The sequence below is a fragment of the Aspergillus tanneri genome (assembly GCF_003426965.1).
Source record: "Aspergillus tanneri strain NIH1004 chromosome Unknown AapTan_5_pilon_pilon_pilon, whole genome shotgun sequence".
Taxonomy (NCBI): domain Eukaryota; kingdom Fungi; phylum Ascomycota; class Eurotiomycetes; order Eurotiales; family Aspergillaceae; genus Aspergillus; species Aspergillus tanneri.
In genome coordinates, this window is record NW_022984632.1 from 974,997 (window position 1) to 996,891 (window position 21,895).

The 21,895-nt window shown below is 46.1% G+C and overlaps 7 protein-coding genes across 7 annotated transcripts; 4 read left to right on the forward strand and 3 right to left on the reverse strand.

Annotated features, from left to right (window-relative positions):
• Positions 1-233: 233 nt before the first annotated feature.
• ATNIH1004_009748 (uncharacterized protein) lies at positions 234-1,747 on the forward strand (the record flags this gene model as incomplete). Its single annotated transcript, XM_033574330.1, has 2 exons — positions 234-268; positions 319-1,747. 2 exons carry the CDS (start codon positions 234-236, stop codon positions 1,745-1,747), a joined length of 1,464 nt encoding a protein of 487 aa, XP_033422348.1.
• A 1,119-nt stretch (positions 1,748-2,866) lies between these two features.
• Positions 2,867-3,713, forward strand: ATNIH1004_009749 (uncharacterized protein; the record flags this gene model as incomplete). The annotated part of the gene is made up of 2 exons (XM_033574331.1): positions 2,867-2,999; positions 3,070-3,713. The coding sequence occupies 2 exons, from the start codon at positions 2,867-2,869 to the stop codon at positions 3,711-3,713; spliced, it is 777 nt and encodes a 258-aa protein (XP_033422349.1).
• Positions 3,714-5,148: 1,435 nt separating this feature from the next.
• On the reverse strand, positions 5,149-5,474 carry ATNIH1004_009750 (uncharacterized protein; the record flags this gene model as incomplete). Its single annotated transcript, XM_033574332.1, has 2 exons — positions 5,149-5,403; positions 5,463-5,474. 2 exons carry the CDS (start codon positions 5,472-5,474, stop codon positions 5,149-5,151), a joined length of 267 nt encoding a protein of 88 aa, XP_033422350.1.
• Positions 5,475-11,501: 6,027 nt separating this feature from the next.
• ATNIH1004_009751 (SIMPL domain-containing protein) lies at positions 11,502-12,197 on the forward strand (the record flags this gene model as incomplete). The annotated part of the gene is made up of 1 exon (XM_033574333.1): positions 11,502-12,197. The coding sequence occupies one exon, from the start codon at positions 11,502-11,504 to the stop codon at positions 12,195-12,197; it is 696 nt and encodes a 231-aa protein (XP_033422351.1).
• Positions 12,198-12,887: 690 nt separating this feature from the next.
• Positions 12,888-13,468, reverse strand: ATNIH1004_009752 (uncharacterized protein; the record flags this gene model as incomplete). The annotated part of the gene is made up of 2 exons (XM_033574334.1): positions 12,888-13,102; positions 13,231-13,468. 2 exons carry the CDS (start codon positions 13,466-13,468, stop codon positions 12,888-12,890), a joined length of 453 nt encoding a protein of 150 aa, XP_033422352.1.
• Positions 13,469-16,493: 3,025 nt separating this feature from the next.
• ATNIH1004_009753 (putative gamma-tubulin complex component GCP5) lies at positions 16,494-19,273 on the reverse strand (the record flags this gene model as incomplete). Its single annotated transcript, XM_033574335.1, has 2 exons — positions 16,494-19,136; positions 19,256-19,273. The coding sequence occupies 2 exons, from the start codon at positions 19,271-19,273 to the stop codon at positions 16,494-16,496; spliced, it is 2,661 nt and encodes an 886-aa protein (XP_033422353.1).
• A 198-nt stretch (positions 19,274-19,471) lies between these two features.
• ATNIH1004_009754 (glycosyltransferase family 15 protein) lies at positions 19,472-20,971 on the forward strand (the record flags this gene model as incomplete). Its single annotated transcript, XM_033574336.1, has 4 exons — positions 19,472-19,724; positions 19,812-20,075; positions 20,131-20,749; positions 20,815-20,971. 4 exons carry the CDS (start codon positions 19,472-19,474, stop codon positions 20,969-20,971), a joined length of 1,293 nt encoding a protein of 430 aa, XP_033422354.1.
• Between the last annotated feature and the right edge of the window lie 924 nt (positions 20,972-21,895).

The following is a 21,895-nucleotide window of genomic DNA, read 5'->3' on the forward strand; positions in this document are numbered from 1 at the left end:
TCCCCGTTTCTGATCAAATGTCATCCGTCCTTCCCGTTGGCCGGGGGTATTTTCCACTCCGACCTTGGACCGCTCCACTTCTCCGCCCCAACCCTTATTTTATTACTCACATTCTCTCTCCTCTTCCGTCCTCCATAGCCCACGCTTATAACCCGCAGGACCGGGTTGACAGCTTCACAATTACCCGTTTCAGCCGTTCTTCTCGAAAACCATTCTGCTCGCAATCCTGCACCATGGACGCGAAGCACTCCCTATCCCAAAAAGAAGGGTGAGATTATCCCCGCCCACTCTCTCCGCGCGCCGCTCATCTACTCCCAGACCATTGTCCCAACTGTCCCACGATTGCTTGGTGGCGATTCTGGGCCAGCTCTCTCTGAGTGATGCCCTGGCGGTCTCCTCCACCTGCAAGGATCTCAGCGCATCGGCCATGCCTTTCGTCCTCCGCAACATCTCTCTGGACTGGACCACCCGGCCGCTGAAAAAACTCCTGCAGTTGCTTCGGCTGATCTTCAAAGACCCCGAGCTGGCATCCTATGTCCACCATGTCAGTCTGGTATCTGCACCCGACGCCGAAGAATGGGAAGACACCCAGCCAGAGATCGACTGGGAAACCGAGTCGGAATCCTTCCGCGACGTGCTGGACCAGTCCATGGATATTGTGCGTCGCGCCCAATTCGCCGACGCCGAGGACTGGCATCTGCCCATCTACGGTGGTAATATCTACTGCTTTGCGGGTATCCTTCTCTCCCAGTTGCCCAACTTGAAATCGCTCCGTCTAGACTACTCCTTGGTCTGGTGGGATGGGTTTCCAGGCATGATAATGACACAGGCCCTTCTCTTTCCGAATGGGGTCCTCTCCACTTTTAAGAATCTTGAGGTCGTGGACTATGGTGGAAATGTCCCAATCTCCGAGTCAGAGGATATGTACAACGATGAATACCCGGACAGTTATCCTCCGTACAACCCCGGCCAGTTTGCGGGCTGGTTCTGTCTCCCAGCTCTGCGCTCGCTGAACCTCTGGTTGCGAGATCTCGACGAACTGCGGGAGAAGAAACCTGATCTGGATCTTAGTAATCTGGAGACGCTGATTCTGCCTCGCGCCACGATCTCCGATGAGGATGTGAATTTCCTGCTGTCGCGGACAGCAAACCTCAAAAATCTGCACCTGGGAATGGCCTATTCTTATAGAAATGAGCTAGTGGTAGGCAACGCCCCGATGCTAGCACAGGCAATGGTCTCTGTAAGTCCGACCGTGCAGAATCTCTCCCTCGGGGTAGAATATTACCCTTCGAATTTGGGCGATCGCAACTGGGATGGCGCCGATGATCATATCAAGGAATCATTTCACCGGATTCTGCACAATTTCTCCAATCTGCAGACCGTGGAGATGCCGCTGTGTGTTCTTCTAGGCTGGTACCTTGACAGCGATAACCCCGCCCAGCTCGGCCCACTCCTGCCAAAATCTCTCCGCGAACTGTGCCTGCGGGATGACCTACGGAGTCTGTATGATTTTGAATGGGATGAAGATGAAGAAATCAGCCTGTTACACCGCTTCCTTGTCGATTGGCGCAAGCACACCCCGGAGCTGAAACAGATCACCATGCGTCTCTGGGACCAGAATCACACTGAGTTTCGCAAGGAACAGGAGGAGGCGCTGCGTGCTGCGTGTGCCGAGGCAGGCTTGTCGCTGAGCCTGGTTGTGGATGATCTGGGGACTGGGTTGTGGAGTCAAAAGGTTACCCCGTGAGGGAACCGAGTGTATTATATGGATGCATCTGTATTGGAGTCCGCGGCGCTGAGCATAAATCTCCCTAGCAATAGACGGTGTTTAACTAGTTTGGCGTATTTCTCATCGCATAAAGAGCATATAATTATTGTCTATGAGATGTGGGTGCGTACAGTGAATCTTGAAATTAATTGTATTATTTATCCTTCCTCTCGTCTATATTATGCATACCAGCCAAGTAAGAGCAAGTCCAGCAATCCAGCTAAAACCCTGATCCCAAAGCCACTAAATAGGTCTCTTCAACACGACCAAAACTATCACAGTAATTGAACTCTTGGGAAAAGACACAAGAGCATTGCTTCTCAGCCAGGAATTGAAGAAGCTTATGAGGTAGATGAGGATGAGACCCCCCTATCTAAATACTTGTGATATTGACCTGCGACCTTTTTAGTGGGTGGATTTATTGACCACAAAAAGTGAGCTACTACTTAAAGGAGCATAGTATCTATCACACATGTGCTATGATCTGCAGTACTAATCTACACATTACAGAGTAGTCCAGTGCTAGTGCTTTTTATTCTTTATTTGTTACTACTAGCACTAACTGTGCCAGGTAAATTTGCCGAGAAACACTGCCACCCACTTTGCTTATGATTAGCTGTTGAGGTTTCTGCCCCACATATGTGGTCTGAGAGTATATTGGAAAAATCAATCTCTTGATATGCTTTTTTTCTCTTTTTTTTTGAAGTAATTACATATATCGCAGTTGGCTTCCACTTTCTCAATTTCCCTTCAGCACCTGACTACCCTGTTCTTAATTCCTGCTTCTGAAGGCTCTGATAGGAATACAGACATAGCTACGAGCTAGGAGTATATATTCCAGTTTCTAGTCTAGTATATTTGCTAGCCTATGCCCTAGACATGGATGACACCGCTTAGCCTCGTCTGCGTTTCACGACTGCGCCATTGAGACCAGGGTCCATCGGATTATAAATACCCCAGGGGAAGACAACGGAATGCGCAGTCTCTTTTCCCCTCGGTTACTCCCTCTTATGGAACCACCGCGGGTATGATAATCCTGTACCCCGATCACCCTCTGTATTTAGTATCAGAGTTCCTTACCTTGCATCCCACAATAGTATGAGTTTTACCTTCCCAACCAGAGCAGAAAATACATATATTGTCGACGATAAAGTCAATGTGACCTGGACGGTTGTCGCTCCGTTCATTTCCCTATTCGAGTCATGTGGGCCGCATGATGAAGTTCTACAGGGTGGGATAATGGCTATCCTACCTATATTATTTGGGGCAATGGATATGCTAATATAGACATTGGCTGCTAGATAAGGTTAAAAACACACATAGTTATGTCTGGGTAGCAACTCAAGGAAACTACGTCCAACCTTGCTTCTTCGTCCTCCAGCCATTCTCGTCCAATGGCGAATCATTTGGCAACAATGTTACCAGTGTTTCCATTGGAGTGAGAAAAAGATTCACGGACGATGGACCACCAGTTGAATTTAATTTCGCCCGTCCATCACACTCATCAACCTCAACCTCCGCAACGGCAACGGCAACGGCAACGGCAACAACAACATTCACCACCTCTAGTACCACAACCTCTCCTTCTATGACCACTTCACCCACAGAAACGACATCCTTCCCTGCGACCAGGTCCGGGCTATCCCAATCGGCCAAGATAGGGATTGGTGTCGGTGTCTCGCTGGGTGTGTTACTCGTGGCTGCATGTATCGGGGCGTTTCTGCTGTATCGACGACGGAAATCTCGCAAATATGAGGAAGGCGAGGTATCTACAGTTAACAGACCCATTGATGGACTTGCTCCACTGCCTACATTTGAGTATAAAGATCCTCCGCACAATCCCGCGCGGCTGTCCAATACAGAAACCGTGGTGTCGGAGCTGTCGGCTGAGAATTATCGACACCGGGAGGAAAGACCAGTTAGTGAATTAATGGCGGTTGACTGAAGGATGTGATGATTTTTAGTTTGTTTACAAGATAATACTTATAATGTCTATGTAAATTAATAACAGATGTCAATGACTGCGATGCGGGGAACAAATATAGAAACGAAAATAGACGTAAAATTAAAATTACAAGCACCTACCTCAATGCAGGTCCCCACGGAGCAAATTTATGTACAGGAATACCAACAAGAGTTAATTTTTGGCGTCAGGGACCTGACCTCGATCGCGGGAACCCCACAAATGTGGACGGATACGACCCCACGAAGGACCCTCTCCTTTCTCTCTTCGTCCTTAGTTTTCTTTCTAATATCGACCAATATCATCTGCGGTTGATCCCTTACAGTTGAGCAGACTCATCATAAGTCTAATGTATACGGCAAAGGCTTGATATTGTCATGGCTACTTAATAAACAGGATATTGAGCAGTATAAAAGCTTTAAAGAGCATGGAATTCGTTATGAAAATTAGTCACGTAATCTTGATACAACATATCTTGATTATATGCATCGGACAGGTATATCTCTTGAAGTACTTATCTAGTACTTTTGTAGCACTTACTAATTAAAACTAGCAAAACGGCGGAAGAGGCTTCAAGTAAATATTGACCGTGCCGCTTAACTGATGAAGGTCTGATTCTTCTGATCTAAGCAAATATTCAAGACTTTAAATACATCAGAAATAGGGGTAAAGTGGAATGATAAAATATGGTAACATTATGGCCAATAATGAATGACTGAGCAGGCGCCTGAATAATCTAGCGTTGAAGCGGAATAGCGGTATCTAAGTTGACAGTAAATAATTCAGAACCCAGCTTACAGGTTGATAAAGATAATGCCGCTTTTTCAACTACAGGAAGAGAAATATCAAGAACTCCACCCCATGAAACAAGAAGTCAGAATAGTAAGCATATTTGTATACTTATAAGTGTTTTCCAAGTATATACTAACTATAATAATTGTTCAGGCGGGCTACGGGATGAAGAAGCTGAGCTACAAAAGCAATTAGAGATCGAAAACTTAAAGATTCAGTTATTATGCAAGTGGAGGGAAAGACAGCAGTTAGAGGAAGAGATGGATAGTAATTATAATAAAAATGTTAAGGGCTGAATGCGTAGAACCTATAGGATAGGCTATGTAGAAAAAGGAATTATTAAAGAAGGAAGGAAGGAAAGAGGAAAAGGGACAGTAAGGACAGCAGAGGTAATAGGGACAATAGGGACAATAGGGACAGCAGGTCAACGGGTTAACGGTGTCAATTAGCCTGAGAGGTCAAACAGGCTCCAGCACTTTACAGTGCGTCATGTGAAGTACGTGACTGCTACACCCATAAAAAGATGGTAAATATAACTATCCAGCTTTTCCCCAAACGCAACTTTGAGTTATATTCACCCCCTAGGTCTCGGCCCAGAGCTGGACTGCTTTCCAACAGACGGGTTTCACTCGAGCAGCTTTGCCAGCGTCAGGCCACGGTATTTTGCAGTGAAGACATCACAAGTATCCCCAATGTTCACTAAGTCCCAGTGGTTGCAATTAGCAATCTGACCCGGCTGGGTCCTGGAGCACCTCCGGTGGTAGGAGAGCAGTGCGGTTGGTGTGGTGCCGGAAGCCGCAGTCGCCGTGAGCTCTCCGTACTCAACACAGTAGGACTTGTCGACTTCAAACTCAGAGCAGTCCGCGCCAGCGGAAGGGTTCTGTTACCTGCTTAGATAGAGCGTAGAATGGGAGGTTGTATGAGCCTCTCCCATCTCACGAAGTCGGACATGGTGATAGCCCAGACGTCTATTTTTTGCTGTAGATGTCGGTCCCATCATGGCTAATCCACCATGTATAGTACTGCATGGTGCAACGTGAATTTATCTGATATAACCTCACCTGCCAATGTCCCCTTTTCCCCTGAAGTCACAACAGGTTATGAGCTCAAAATTTGTGTACACAAAATGCAAGGGGGAACGGCCCTCCACATTTGCCGCGTCGCGATCAACATCATCTCGCGCTAAAAGCAACTGTACAAGCTCTAGATCGGATCATGAGCATACCACACATTCAAGTGGCGTACGGCCAAGGATGTCCGGGACACTCGCGTGGATGTTCTCCTGCGCCAGCAGCAGCCTGACAATATCCATATATCCTAGCAAGGCAGCTAGGATAAGTGGAGTCTCGTTTTTACCGGTCTCACCTGCGATATCCACACCGTTTCTTGCGATAACTATCTGAACCAGCTAGTAGAAACCCTTGTCGCAGGAGGCGAGTTCAATTGCTGCGGTCATGCTGCTCATCCCGTGGTTCAGGCATAAGTCGTCACGTATCACCAGTAGCCTCGCAATCGATAAATAATGCATTTTAATAGCTTGTAAATGGTGTCCCCGCAAGATTTCACTCGTAATTTACATCCGCATCAGGCTGCGCTAAAAGCAGCCGGACCATTTCTTCGTGTCCATGTTCGACAGCCTTTGTGCTGTTTCCTGGTGGGGCCGGGTGTTCACACCCCTCTCTAGTAGCAGTGGGACCATTAGGTTATAGCCGCATTCTGCTGCAATCATTAGCGGCATGTCGCTGTGCTTGGACTTGTTTGCGACGTTAAAGTGGACAGGGTTCCACGGGATTAGACACAGAAACAAATGGTGGAACCAAGCTGTCTTGCTTGGCGAGCAAATGTAGCACAATATTTTCGTCCTAGGAAGAGATATGCCAAGGCGTGATGAGACGCGTGATGCATGGGATAGCAGTTAGGACCGACAGTTGATTGGCGTGAGATAATTATCCGAAGGGCCGACACTATTAAATACATAAATTGCATGTATATTTCTTGTAATATAGTAATCATTCTTTGTAAATTCTGCACATGCGTACTTGATTTTCTAGATGTCTGCTGACGGCCTCACCAAAGTCCTACCAGAGCAGAAACACCAAAGAGTTCATAAAGATGCATGGTTTAGTAGCCATATCTTGGCAGAATATTCAACATTTCTGACCTCGCAGCCGCTGGGGGGCAAACCTTTCTTTTCTTTTCTTTCCTTTTCTTTTCTTTTCTTTTCTTTTTTTTTAAAAAAATATATATTCCTCAGCTTTTTGCGGCCATAGGCTGCATTTAGCTCCCTAGTGAGTATCTCCTAAGTACAGTAATTTTAGGCTTTAGATTCCTGCACCACATGTAACCAAGTAGACAACGTAGTCTCTAGCTAGATATTATCCAAGCAGATAGTTAACTAACTAGAATGTAGCCTGTATATTATGAAATTACTATTAATAGAGTACTAATAATAATCGTGTCTATCATCCTCTTCTACAACGTTTCAGAGTCTTACCTGATGCACGTTGCTGATTGCTAGGTAGGAACTTCTCCTGGCCCCAACGATTTCAAATCTTCTAACGCTGATTCAATTGATCCCATATTGACAGAGTTATCATGGTTTAAAATCTACGAAACGAAAAGTCGGTGTATACAAAATCGATCGTTTTTGGTGGTTCCGATCGTTGGGCGGTGAAGTACGGGTTGTCATGACTTACTTTACCGGACTTTTTAGCCCTAACCCTAGGCTGGCACGTGATCCCACACCTTCTCCAACCCGACCACCACCTCTACACGTAGTTCCTTAAGTTAGTTGTTTCGGATATGAGTCGCCCTACGTTCTGAATAGATCTCGTTTCATTCTTTCTAGGCTAGGACCGTGTCAACGTAGAAAAGGAAGAAAGAAAGGAAGAATTCTATCGTACAGGAACTGTGGGAAATGTTGTGGGATCAACAATGAATAAGGCAGTTGTGGTGCCTCAGCCTGACAATTGGGTATTAAATACCATACTTAACTGCATAACCTATACAATTAAATAGGAAACAAATAATATAAAACCAGTAGAAAGACAAATTCCAGCACTTCTGATTGAGGGAAAAATAATTGCACAGATAGTAGTAAGAAATGCTTAGAGCAAGAATAGATAGCATAAATCTAGTTATTAACTATTAGTAAAGTAGTTTCTGTGACTCTATAATAATACCTACTTAATCGGATGCACAAAGATAGTCCAGCATGCAATTCTGGTACAACACCGTTGAATCATACTTTGTTCTGAACGGCCTGGACTAGGGCTTGTTTCAGATAAAGGTAAGGAATCATGCTGGGTGGAAGTTTGGTCCTGTTTTATTTCTTCCATTATAGCTCTTATATATCAAGTAATAATTGGAGAGGAGATTGGCGCGGCGGAAGGAACAGGCAAGAGTAGTATATATTAATAAAAGGGCAGTAATTTTTAAGAGTCCAGTTAGGTTACAAAATTAAAAAGAATGGATTACAAGATTGTTATTAAAGGGGAAGCTCGGGCTTCTTCTAGCCTGGTTTAGCTAACAACATAAACTTCCACCCCAGGTAAGTCTATCGTTGAAAAAACTACAAACACATCCCACATGTCTCATTCAGCTATTGCCGTTTAAGGAGGTGAGCAGGGTGAGCCAGGCGGTTCACTTACCCGCACAGTGATTTGTTCTCCCCTGGCTCTTTACCAAACAAGGTACATAGAATTCAAGAATTCAGATTTTCAATCTACAGTACCCTCTATGGATCACTATTTTCTATATAACAATTCTCTACGGTTTCAAAATAACTCTACCGTACTGCATTTGCGGCATATGTAGCTTGAACCAATGGGCGCGGCGGTCAGAAAACAAATACTGTACGTGGATAAACCATGTCTTCTTGATTGTTCAAACGGTGGGGCCCCGAGTCGCCAGTCTGTTCCAAGAACGAACAGAGCGAGGGGGGTTTAGGTTTCCGATTTAGCGCATACTCTATCCCTTATTTCTTTCTCTTTCTTTTATATTTTCTTTTGTACTTCCTTGTGGCTTATCCTCTTCTTTTCTATTGTGTGAGGCAATTCGTTGATCAAATTGTCTCCATAGTCTGACATATACCCATGTCGTATACCATATTGGTATTTGGATTGATTTTGTCTATACCAAAACAGCGGGGACTCTATCCGTCATCCCACGCTCTAAATCATTCTTCTCTCGATTCCTCCACCGTGCTTCGAAAGCTAAACTCTTCGTAAATATTTCCGAGCGACAGCGCTTGTCCTGCGCAGGTTGGCTGCCATCGCAGCACGATGACTCGTCTGTACAAAGCCCAGTGTACAAAAGCCCAGTGATGGCAACAGGCCAGCATAGGAATCCATTCTATGGGGATTCCAGCAGTATGGACAGGCATACACGAACAGCGAGACTATGCTCTGGATCGCGTCCAAGTCAATGGACAAATGACGCCATCGAGATTTTGAACAGTTCGTAGAATGTTGGGGAGAAAGCAGCATATTATATCAGAAGGGTTCTTGCTTGTGCTTTTTGCTTTAGTGCTGCGATATCCAGTGGGGAATGTAGAGAACAGCTGTAGATACTGCCTGTCATTTGAGATCTCAGGGAGTCTAGCCGTAAGAGCTTTTTCTTTGTGTCTTTTGTTCTTAATATACGTCAGACTTATGGCCTAACATCGGACGTCAACAATATAATGTATCTTATTAGTGCACAACTACAGTCCTTTACGACCAAGGAGGTCTGGGTTCTTACTTTTATCTAATAATAATAAACGATAAATACAGACCGTATGTAGGTCAATATTTCAAAGCAAAACGCAATATATGCAATCAAAAAAACATAAAAATCGGTAGATAAACGAAAATGGAAAACCCATGCGCTGACTGAGAGTTCTCGCACACTGACAGATGTGTTGCTTTCTCGATGCCAATTCATAAGGCTGACCGTTTACGGTCTTAAACAAAAGCAGCTTTTCCCTTTCTTCGGGAGCGAATATCTCCGAAGATCACATGTCTTTCCCCCATGCTTTATTTCCATCGCAAAAGAGGGTTTACCCCAGAGCTCAAAACCCAACAGGTCAAGGTAAATCATGTGAGTCAGTGGTGACAGAAGAGCTGCACCGCGCTGGCAGCTGCTCGCCCAATATTCACAACTCTCTTTCAGAACATGCGTCAGAACTGCCAGGAATAGTCTAGGGCCATTGAAAATGCAAATTCCGCACACTGGAAGGAGTTTCTCGAGTCAGCTGTTAAGTGAAAAGTTATTGGTTGTTAAAGGAGGACCAACCTGTGCCATGAGGCCCACAAGGCGTATGTAATTAATATATTATGTTGGGGACATGCAAGGATTTTGATGGGATTAGATGGTTTCTATCTACTAGATATCTCACTATCAAGCTACTATGTGGTGGTACGATGGTATAGGAATCGAAATGGACTATGTATGGCTTAGATATGTATCAGCATCGCACACTGTACTTCCTGATCAGCCTGATAGGTTTGAATAAACCGAACTTATTGAGGACCATCTTACTTCAACTTTCTAGGATGCTTGTCCTTTGATGGGAATCAGTCGACTTAAAAGTTAATGTCCATTCGCACTAGTAGCTGAGAGGATATAACAGGTTTGGCTATCTGGCTGCCACCACATTTTTGGCTTCCTCAAACAATGTTCTTGTGCAAGAATTCAAGTCTACAAACTAAAGCCGGAGGCATGAAGATAATGTTGTGTACATAAAGTTTCATAATGAATTGGCTAAAATATCGCCTAAATTAATACATGACCAGGCTAGAGCGCTCTTTCTTTGAGAACGTCGCACAATAATTAACAGGGGGCCTTTTTTTTAAATTTGATCATATTTCATAAATCTCCTTCTACGCAAGCCGATTACAGACGTGAAAAAATATTGTTCTTTCTGGGGGCTGCGTGGATAATCTCTTCAAACCGCTTAATCGCGCAGAGAGCCCAAGCTGAAACACTCCACACCATACGCGGTTCCTCTCCGTCGTGCTCCCCAGAGACCTCCCTTCCTCATTCAACATTTAAGAAAAACGTTCGCTGCTTCGTTCAACATATGCTGGAGACGACTAGCGCTAATTTACGTGGCATTACCAAGTTGTCAGTGATGGTCCAAATAAATTCTTCCACACAATGGGAGCTGAAGACCACACCCAAGGCTGTCGGACCTAAGATTATGGCCTTTTTATTATCATCGTTGTTCGAGAAGTGAAAGCCTATCAAACCCTTCAGTAAGGCTAATCGCAATGCATCATGACGACTTGAAGAGGCTGAGCGTCATGAGAGGTTGAACGGCAGGATATGCGCCAATCAAGAACAAACGACGGCCGCTGGTCTCGACATTAACGCAGTCATATTCAAGAGCCTATGGTGCTTAGACCACTACATCTGACATGCAGAGTACCGTTTTTAGCAAGGAGGGATGGTCTTGTCCGGAGAAGTTAGCCCGAACCGTTTATGCGACACTGCCCCGCTCGACCAGGCTGCAGATCGACAGAGTCGCTGTTTATCCCAGAGGATAGTTCGATCGGATGGAGTTCTGGCTGATTCAACTGAGTGAAGGTTAGACATGTAGGAGCTGACTGAATATAACGACCTGGAGATAATGGAGATAGAAACGGAGGATGGAAATGAAAGATCCCGAGTTGGCTGCCCTGAGGCCTCTGGGTTCAGGCTGTAAACTGTTTCCGATCGCAAGACCGAAAGGGTCGAATTCTCCAATCAACTGGATAATGGAAATAGATGGGCCTATTATCCAGGGAAGGTGGCAAATAAGGAAATATTCTGAGCTACAAGTAAAACAATGACGCCCGGTTTCCACTAGGGATATCCACCATGATCACCATGGCTCCACCATTTCCAACTCAAAGTTTGCCATATTTCACGAGGCATTCCCTCAACACACCACTTTCGCTTCTCGATTTTTGATAGTTATATTTTTGATCGATTACCCCAAGCTTCACTTGCTTCACCATGTCTCTAACAATCCACACCGTCGGCACATCCACCATCTATCGCGAAGCCGAACGCGCCATCGTCGCACTCCACGTAGCCAGCGACGGAGAAAACCAGTCCGAAATCTCTCAGAACGTGACCAAAACCTCTAACCAAATCCAATCTCTCCTACGCCACATCTCCCCCCAAACCGCCGACTCAGACGAGCGGACGACACCCGATGCGGCCATCGCCTTCTGGAGTATGAGTTCCCTCCGGACAGGCAGCTACCGACCCTGGGACAGCGCCCGAAACGAGCACAAGGAGAGGGTGTACACGGCGCAGACGGATTTCGAGATCAAATTCCGCAATTTTGACCAGCTGAATCAGTTTGCGACGGAGGTCGCGAGCGACGCATTGGTGTCCGTTGAGTCTGTCCGGTGGAAGTTGACGGATAAGGCGAGACAGGAGGTGGGTCGGGAGTGCAGGAAGCAGGCTGTTGGGGATGCGATGGCCAAAGCGAAGGATTATGCGAGTGCTTTAGATAAGGAGAATGTTGTACCGGTGCTGATCGATGATACCGAGTCGTTCTCGTCCTCGCTGTATGGGATCCAATGTGCTCCTCGAGCTGCGGCGTTTGGGGCACATTCGGGGGATGATTACCAGGCGCTGAGCTTCGTTCCTGACAAATGTGAGGTTCAGTGTTCGGTGAAGATGCAATTCAGGGTTGACTAGGATGGAGTGGCTTGCTCTATTTAGTAGGAATGGGCTAATATTTATCTGGGCTCTGAAATGATGTCGAAGTTCCTCGGTATTTGATATAGTTCACTCTCCTTGTAGACAGGCTTCTAAAAGATGAGTTTCCTATAAGCTCATGGCATCATCAATGTACATTGAATGTGCCTACTGTTATTGCTTCTCCTACTACCCCCTATATCATGCGGCATTATTCGCACATGCGAAGCTACCATGAGCATTGTGTGCGCTTTTCTTGACACTGGTCCCAGTGGCCCTGAGCCCCATTACACACTGCAGAGACGAGACATCAGTCAAAGGAGCAGACAAAAAAATCTTCCGAGGCGTGCTGAATAGCTCCCTTTATTCATATGAAACCAGAAAATCCCTTCCAGACCAAACGAGAACCTGTTCGCAAATGCAGCGGCCACTAGACCGAGTATGTCATTGAACACCGGGATAAGTTCTGCGATGATCCATGCGACAGCCCATAGGACAAACACGATAAAGACTCAAGTACCGTAGGAGACGAGACTTTTCTCGTTCATGCGAGCCGTGCCTCGGAAGAGACGTGTAGGCACTCTTCGCCCCAACGTCCGGCAACGACGCCGGCAATCACGATGGTGTCAATACTGAGCCCAAATGCGATTTTGCTGATGATTGGGCTCGCGCTAAGGAACGCAGGGCCTTTCACGGCGGTACGGCGAATCGGTACACCACAACAGCAATGAGATACAGGATCGGGTCGACCGTCTCCAGCGTATACAGCGCTTTCGGGTATTTCCCAGGATCGGCAAGTTCGGATTGGATACTGAAGAAGGCGACTTGTTCTCCGAATGCGATGATGATATTCAGAGTGGCTGAAAAAGCTGGGAGGAGGGATGTCACTACCGTGCCCGAGCCCCCTTGTCGGGGGAATCAATCCCACTACTATAATGGTGACCATGACTGCAGTTAAGATGGATATTGCCGCTTTAGAAGAAAGAACAAAGAAATATCAGGATGTCTCAAGTAAGAACGAGAGGTGACCTACAAAAGATGGCAAGATACGATACGTTATGCAGGGTTCTCGGTAGACTCAGAAGAAAAGTGAGTATTGCCCCCACAAGGCAGAAGACAATCGTGCAGGCGCCGTGGTCAGTAAGAGTATTCATCATGATCGAAAAAGTCAATATATGGGACCCCATGACAAAGAGGAAGAAAATAATCTGAGCTGCGCCATCGATTTCGAGGCCCAGTGCACCAAACATCACCTCGCCTACGTTGGCCATGCTGTGGACATAGGGATACCTCAGTTTGACTTACCCCAACATGTATCCAGTGTAAGATTTAAGCATCCCAATCCCAAATATAAGAATACAACCCCTTCGAGGAATATTAGCATCTGGCCTCCATAACACAGAACACCAAGCTGTACTCATGGGATATATCCTGAGGTTGCCATGAAGGAAGGAAGTGACAAGATCCCCAGCGATATATTTTCAGAGATCATGACTATTGAAATCGCATTATTAGTTTGAATACCTAACGAATCGACATCACATACGAATCCCACAATGCCTGTTCCATCTCTCAGTCACTGAGAGTAGAAACTTAAAGGATGGACTAGACGACTACTACCACCATGACAAGACCCTTGTGGTTCTTGCGTGTCGCCATCAACAGCACTCTCCACCGCAACCATTCTACCCTGATGATCTACCACAAGGCCCCTCACACTAGACTCAACGTCATCCAACAACTCTTATCCTCCATTTAAAAGTCCAAGGAAGGCTGTAACCATAAGCCGAGGGACATGGAAGTACGAGATAACCAGACGCTGGGCAGTATAACTCTCCTATCCTTATACTGTATTCTGCGTGGCCTCCAAAACATATTGACTCAGGTCATGCATGAAACTTCTTACTGTTGTCTTTGTGCCAAAATGAGGCGGCGTCGATCTATCCTTGATCCTGCCAGTGCGGGGGGACGCGCTCGTTCACTGTTTTCAGCTAGCCATCCTCCTTTTGTGTCGGGCGTTGATGGTTGGATCTAACAGCTCGGCCACCTCCTGGAAGCATTTTGCCTGCAGGATTAATCCATACACCGCTCACGGGGATTAAATATGCGCGAAGCTTATCTGTCTACTCCAGTGTCGCGCGCCATGGCCTCCGGGTATGTCCGACATCTAGAAGATGCACATACAGATGATTCTTGTGTCGGTGAATTTCCCAGATAGCGCGACTATTCGGGTACCTATAGCGTGCCACTGCCTCCCGTGCTCCATAACTATCCTTATACAGATGATGATTCAATTTTATGCCTCATCGGACAATTTCTCCACAAGGCTTCGAATCTCTTCCTTCGCCCTTTTTTTCATTCTGAGCTTCTTCATTCCCTTCGGAGCAGATACAAGAATGTTCGATGTAAATGAATTTTGCCCGCTTTCGGTGAAGAAGATATTTTTCCTGTTGATATCCCCATCATGGGTATAATATCCAGATCATGAAGTTGCAGCAATCCCAATTCGCACATCGCAAGATCTGCTATGCTAGGATGAAATCCAAGCAGTTCTTCAAATAATAAATCCTGTAGCCCGTTGTTCCGTCTCCTCGATGACATATCCCTAGAGTCTTGGAGCCAACGTAGAATTGCACTATGTCAATGTATGGTAAATCTCAATTTCCTGTGCTACCCAGTTAACTTCAAATCCAAATCTGGCCATCTCTATATAAATAACTCTCCTTAGGCCCTCCTTATCACGGAGGATTCTATACAGTCTTTTAGATCAAGATAGAGGCATAATAAAGAATCTCTCACTGCCATCAGGGAATTGCAGGTGGGATGGACTCTGGTACAGAGTTGTTGAAAAGGGTGGGTATTAGTTATGACGAGAATGAGATGACCGTTGAGAACTGCGGAAGGCCTAAATTCTGAACTTTATATCCTCATCGACAAAAAATCGGGCAACAATCTAGCTATTTATTAGGCAAAACGCCCCTTATTGTTCAAAAGAAGAAGAAGAAAGAATTAAAGCTCCAGGTTGCGGTCTTCTGCGTGGAAAAACCACGATCTCTGATCGAAACACCGCACATAACTGTCTCCGTCATCACCCAGCATCGCTCCTGTATTCCAGAAGTTTCGTTAAAATCCACATCACTGGATCCTTGTCCAGGTTTCTATTCCTAAAATTGATGCCAATTTCTGTTTGTGATATATCTTTCTGGCGGTGTGAATATCGTGCATGAAGCCAAGAAAGACGCAGAATTGGCCGAAACTTTACCAGGTTGCATTCATCGATCGGATTATTTTGATCTCCATGAGGACAGAACTCAGATTAACCATTACGGTGGCTGCATGGCATGGCCATGGTTTCGGCATTTCATGAATGTAGAAGTCCCCATACATGAACAGTTTATCATCTGAGCCCTCGCTCTTGTCGCACACGATCGTATATCATCTGGTGGGTATGGGTTTGTCAAGCTATTTCGTAGGAGACGATGCGAAATAAGTTGCATGTATTGGTCCTTTATCTGTGTGTTCGACCAACAGCAGCGTTGATGTGTCATATTTGTCTACTCGGTCCAACGTTCTATTGAAGAGGTAAGTTGAACTCTTTCAGCTTGGATTGACTTGAAGGTAGCTGAACCTAGGTCGTAAATTAAATCAACGTGGGTCAGCGTCTATTAGGGGATACATTACTCCGTACATCCTTTCTGTTTGTCCACCTACTAGAGACGCTTAGGAAGGCTCGCAGGCCACTAGAAAGTATATCTGTCTTTGAATCCCAACTGCTTGGTAGCAGTTCTGGAGCAATTCGCCCATCCACATTGGACAGTATCAATCAGCCTTGTAATCAAGCAGCTCCTCCTCTTCGACCAACTGGTCTGGCTCGAGAGTTCCAAACCTGCTAGTACAGCAATCGGCGGTTTTCTGAAATTATTTCTTCTGTTGATCTAGAGATGGATGATTGCAGTGGGGAGGTGATGATGTCCGCAGTGAAGTCAACGCACAGGTCTAAGGATAACGATGCGGGTAGAATGCGGGCAAAAGCAGAGCTTGCAATTGTCTGGCGCTGAGTCACACAGGTTTGCCTGACATTGCATAGCATCATGTTGCAAGAAGCCCTGATATGTAGTAACGTCAAAGCGGGTACTTGAAACTGAGCTTGGAAATGTCTGCATTCTTACGCACTACATGGAAGTGATGCGGTTCGCAGTGCGCCACCAGACAGCAGTGCTAGAAGGATGCTTCTTTTCCCTTTGAAAACGACTTTCAATTCCCTGTGGGGTAATATTAAGATTCTAAATTTCACAATTAACACATGATAGCATGGTCATCATCTAGTTCAGAACTATAAGTCAGACCGCCAGGAGCCATATAAGCAAGACGCTCCTTTCTCCATTCTAGCTTCTCTGCTAGCATCTCCCAGCTAACCTGGCCATTGACACGTCCTATCCCCCTCAGCCCAGCCGCCATAAATGCAATAATCCGGGCGAATTGATTCTTAATGTCATCTAACCGTTGCGTATATTGGGGTCCATGGAGAGAGGTAGCCACTGAATCTCTACCAAGACCAGGGTCGTTTTCGTTTTCATCGTCATAATCATCATCATTTTCGTCATCGTCATCTTCATCATCGCTGTGGGATTTGTTGTCATGATATCTTGAGAATCGTCTCTGCTCAGCTTGTGGCCCTCTCTGCCGTGTATCATGGAGATCAGCGAAGCTGACACACAGGTCTAGCAACGTAATAGTAGCTTGGTGGAGGGGGTGTAGATTCTTGGACAGGAGACACTGGTCTTCCAAAGAAGCCATGTGTGAGCGGTGGGCGGCAATCATGGCATCAACATCGCTAGATTCGTCGAGTGCTCTCCTCAGAGAATCAATTGCCGTCGAGATAACAAACCCAGTTAGATGGCTATAAAGAGTATTCAAGAACCACAGCATGTTATGCCGGATGGCGTAACCCAATGCGTTGGCTTTGCCATCGGATATTCCATCTGATTCGCCGAAATGCCGCAAGCGTTGTTTTTGAATTGCGTATTTTGCTCTGCGGATCTGCATCAACAAAGTAGAAATCCGTCGGTAACATACGATGGCATCCTTAGTGATAATATTTGCAACAGGCCAAGGCAGAATATAATCAAATGAGATTGCCTGTAACATCTTAACTGATCGACAGTTGCCGTTCAGTTTATGTTCTTGGTTTGATCGAACGATCAATCTGGAAGGATCAACGACCGGCAAAATGCTGAACGCACTTTGTGCCAGTTCAGTAAGCAAGAACCGGTCGTTCCACGCCCCTCTGCCCTGGTCAATAAGCTCAAACACCTTATTGTCTATAGGCATCGCAACACTCATGTTTTTGCAGAGATAGATATGTTCCAGAGCTTCAAGTGAGACCGATAAGCCACATTGTTGATTAAGCTCCTGTCGCAGCAGAGTGGAGGTAAAGGTGTGGTGCCCCTCCACCATCTTTCCAAACGCAGACTCGAGCAAAGCAGAGAAGGGGAGGCAAAAAGCAGACTCCGAGTCCCGGGGAAATAGATCCCCAAATGGCAATGAAGTCTTTCGCGGGTTCGGCCAGTCCACGGACACATTCAAATGCCGCAAGAAAACCATACTTTTTCCTGTGATGAATATCTTGCGGGCAAGTGGTTGAATAAATTTGGGGGCCTGCCAAAGCCGTGGCATGTCATCCAAGCTATACCATTCATGCCAAAGTGTTCGAAGATCATTATCATTGCCTCTGTCGAGAATAAAAAAAGCACCGCCAGTTGAGTTTTCCAACCTTCCGGTCTCCATCCAAAGGCGGATCGGTCGTGCGTACGTCTCGAAGCACGAGAAAAACAATCTAGCTAGAAACTCGAAGTCGCCATCTGCACCAGTGGATTGTGCCATACAAATGAAGTCGTAAAGCAAATCTAAACATCGCACGGGATTGTCATCAGGGTTAATCTTAGAAACAAGATCTGCCAATAGGAGCGGTAGCCTCGACTCTCTGCGAGCTTCTTCAGACAGTTGTAGAATGCTAATGGCAACAGTCGCATTTCGCGAAAGATACTGTGACTGCACGTCTGACAAAAACTTGTCAAACTCAGATAGACAATCCTCGATGCCCAGAACGAATGCTTGCATATGTGGGATGGTTTGGGGGGCCTTCGTAAATCGTCTCAGACCATCTAACTTTGATCCGATGGAGCTCAATGTTCGCAGCAGGGATAGCAACGTTGCACTTGATAATTGCGCAAGTGTGTATCTTTGGTCTACCTCGACACCATCATCGAGTCGCCAGAATAGCGATGTAGGTAGCCCTTGTAGCATAAATATTGCCTCCCTTACGACCTGGAGCTCAGTGATGACTCGAGAAGAAAACTTTTCATGCTGACCAACGTTGTTATTCTCGTCTCTCCAAAATTGGGCATTTTTAATCGACACGATCAAATTTTCGTCTTCCAAAGAAGAAAACACATCGTCGGGCATAACGTAGTCTTCTTCTGGAGCAAGAGATGTTCGCCGTGGAGGCTGAAGAAGGTAGCCGTCGCTGGATACAGACTCAAGGTCATCATCAGAAGATTCAGCGCCAAAGTCTACACTCTCCCAAATGTCTTCATCGCAATACGCAGACCCAGAAGCATCCAAGTCTGTCCAGGTGATGGGCTTCGTCTGCACCTGCTTGCGCTGCTCGATCCGGCCAAGCTTCGACAGTTGAGCAGGTCGATCCGCAAGCTGCAGCAGCAAAGAGAGAATTTCCGGGAACCATGAGCACCGATGTTGATTCAGCTCTATTAAGCGAGACCGAAGAGCGTCTGCCAGCTCATCTTTACTAAGGACCTGGAATTTCTCCTGCAGTCCTTCCAGTTGGTTTGCGACGAAAAACTGGTCAGTACGCGCATGTGCACTGGATCTGAATGTCTCCTCCGTTCGACGTTTCAAGCTTTTAAATCGTGGTGTATCCTGCAAGAAGCTATTAGTTAGATTTCACTTCCCATGGGAAGCAGAAAATGGGCTAAATTAAATGCCTTTTTATCAAGCTTCGCAACGGTCGCAATCAGTTCCTCCGTTAGCGCACTGACCGTAGCAGTGACGGCCATAATTAGAACTTTGTGGAAGCCAAGTCGACAGCAATCGGAACAGACCCCATGGTCCTTGAGGTCCAGAATATGGAGTAAACAGGGGGAAAAGTACTAACCGAAGCTTGACGCGGCACTACGCTTCTCGATTTGTTTGCTGGTTTACTGCCGTCCACACTAGGCTGCTCCGGGAAAGGCGGCCTCTCCATTGCAACAATCATGCGTGGCGATACCTCCGGCCAGTTCGATCGTCTCCTGTCAAGCCCAGTCACTCCATCCAAGGTCCACCGTCCCTTCTGTCTGGTTCTGGCAGTCAAGATGGCAGTCGCAAGACCCATTCGCATGCTGGGTGCAGCATGCATCATCATAGTCCTCTTCCTCATCTTCGAGATGAACAAGGGACCTTCCGCCATCATGATCAATAAGGGGTCTCAGCCTTATGAGGGCATAAAAGCAGATCCTCTCTTGGAACGTACGTCCTCCACAGTGGCTTTCTTTCCTACCACATTTTAGGAGCTGTTCGTTATATGTATTGACTGAGTACTTCCCTTATTTTCAGCAACCGGGGAACCCGAGGGCAAGTTATGGCGAGCTGAAGACAACGATTACGCTCCCGATAGTCCTAATTCTGCCCGAACCAACGCGGCGCTCATCTCCCTTGTCCGAAATGAAGAGCTAGACGACCTCATACCGACTATACGTGATCTAGAGCGAACATGGAACAGCAAGTTCAACTATCCCTGGATTTTCTTCAATGACAAGCCCTTTACCCAAGAATTCAAGAGACGGACGCAAGCGGAGACCAAAGCCAAGTGCCATTATGGTAGGAACACTCGAAGTTCTCTTGGCTAGGATTGGTTGTCTAACGTAATGTACAGAGCAAGTTCCTAAAGAGCATTGGGATATGCCCAAGTGGATTAACAAAGACCTATTTAAAGAGTCGGCGGAAATTCTGAAGGAGAAGGGCATCCAATACAGTGACAAGGTATCCTATCATAACATGTGTCGGTGGAACAGTGGAATGTTCTATAGGCACCCGATTCTCGAGAAGTATCGCTACTACTGGCGTGTCGAGCCCAAGGTCCAGTTTTTCTGCAACATTGACTATGACGTATTCCGGTTCGTTGAGGACCGCAATATCACATATGGTTTCACCATCAACCTCTTCGACGCTCCCGAGAGTATCCCTACACTGTGGCCAAAGACGAAGGAGTTCCTTGCTGCGAATCCGACCTATCTCTCAGATAACAACATGATGGATTGGCTTGTAGATGACAAACTGCGGCCCGAGCATACGAAGGCCGCCAATGGATATTCTACCTGCCATTTTTGGTCCAATTTCGAAATCGGAGACATGGAGTTCTTCAGAGGCGAAAAGTATTCTGCTTACTTCGATTATTTGGACCATGACGGTGGCTTCTACTACGAAAGATGGGGCGATGCTCCTGTGCACTCGATTGCGCTTGGCCTATTCGCTGACAAATCTAAGGTCCACTGGTATGTTGGCTGATGTACACATTCGCTATGCTTTCCAAACGCTAATCTGGTATTCTCTCTCCTAGGTTCCGCGATATTGGATACCGTCATGTTCCCTATTTCAACTGCCCCAATTCGCCCAAGTGCTCCGGCTGTACCCCTGGTCAATTCTACGCTGGTGAGCCCTGGCTGGCCAAGGAGGATTGTCGGCCCAATTACTTCAAATATGTCGGAACGCATTAAAAATATTGTACAAAATAATATCCCCACCACATTTTGAGTGATAGCGGGCCAGGATCTCACTATTATGTGGGAGAGACTAGATAAGACCATCATTGCCTGCCAACTGCAGCGACGAGGTTCTATTTCTCAGGGTGGATACGCATAATGATTTCAAGCTTCTGTCTTGGATCGGTCCCCCTCGAAAGGACGGCCACGTCTGTTTTTTTTACATGATGATGAAACCAGCTCTGGCATACAGTCATCATGTCTAACTAGTTCCTTTCTATTATTGTACACTCGGCATTGATGGCAATGAGTTCTGAAGAGTACCAGTTTTGTGGTGGGCGTTTTAGGGAGATTCTTTGACCAGTTATCTTTCTCATTGTGCGGTTAATATTTCTTATTTATAGTTAGCTATGACGTGTTATTAAGGGGATGGCTGGGCCGGCCTTTGATTGTACCTATACATTTTATTTCCCTGTACCCCCAATCTGATCATGTCTGAGAGGCGCAAATAGACAAATTGAACAAAGTTGTCGCATCTATCTCTTTTCTGAAAACCCCGTCACCGGGTCATCCCGGGGTTCGATCAAATCCCGAAATCTGAAAACGAGATGCCGTGTATATATCGCTAGACGACCAAAAAAGCACGTTCAAATGCTGCAAAGGGAAAGAAGAAACAACCTAAGTTTTTCACTATCTCCAATAATACAGAGTACAAATAAATGCTCACAAAATTTATAGAAGCACTGGTATAGAAAAGCACGTGTCCACCTCCATTCAACCTCCCATCGGTAAGGTTCCGGTCGAAGATGGAATAATTAAAACCACCGAGACACTAGGGACCTCTTCCAACTGCATTCTAGAGTATGTATACAGCTTTCCTATCTCAACGACAGACAAATAAACCGGACGATCAATCCGAGTCGCAAGGGGGATATGGGG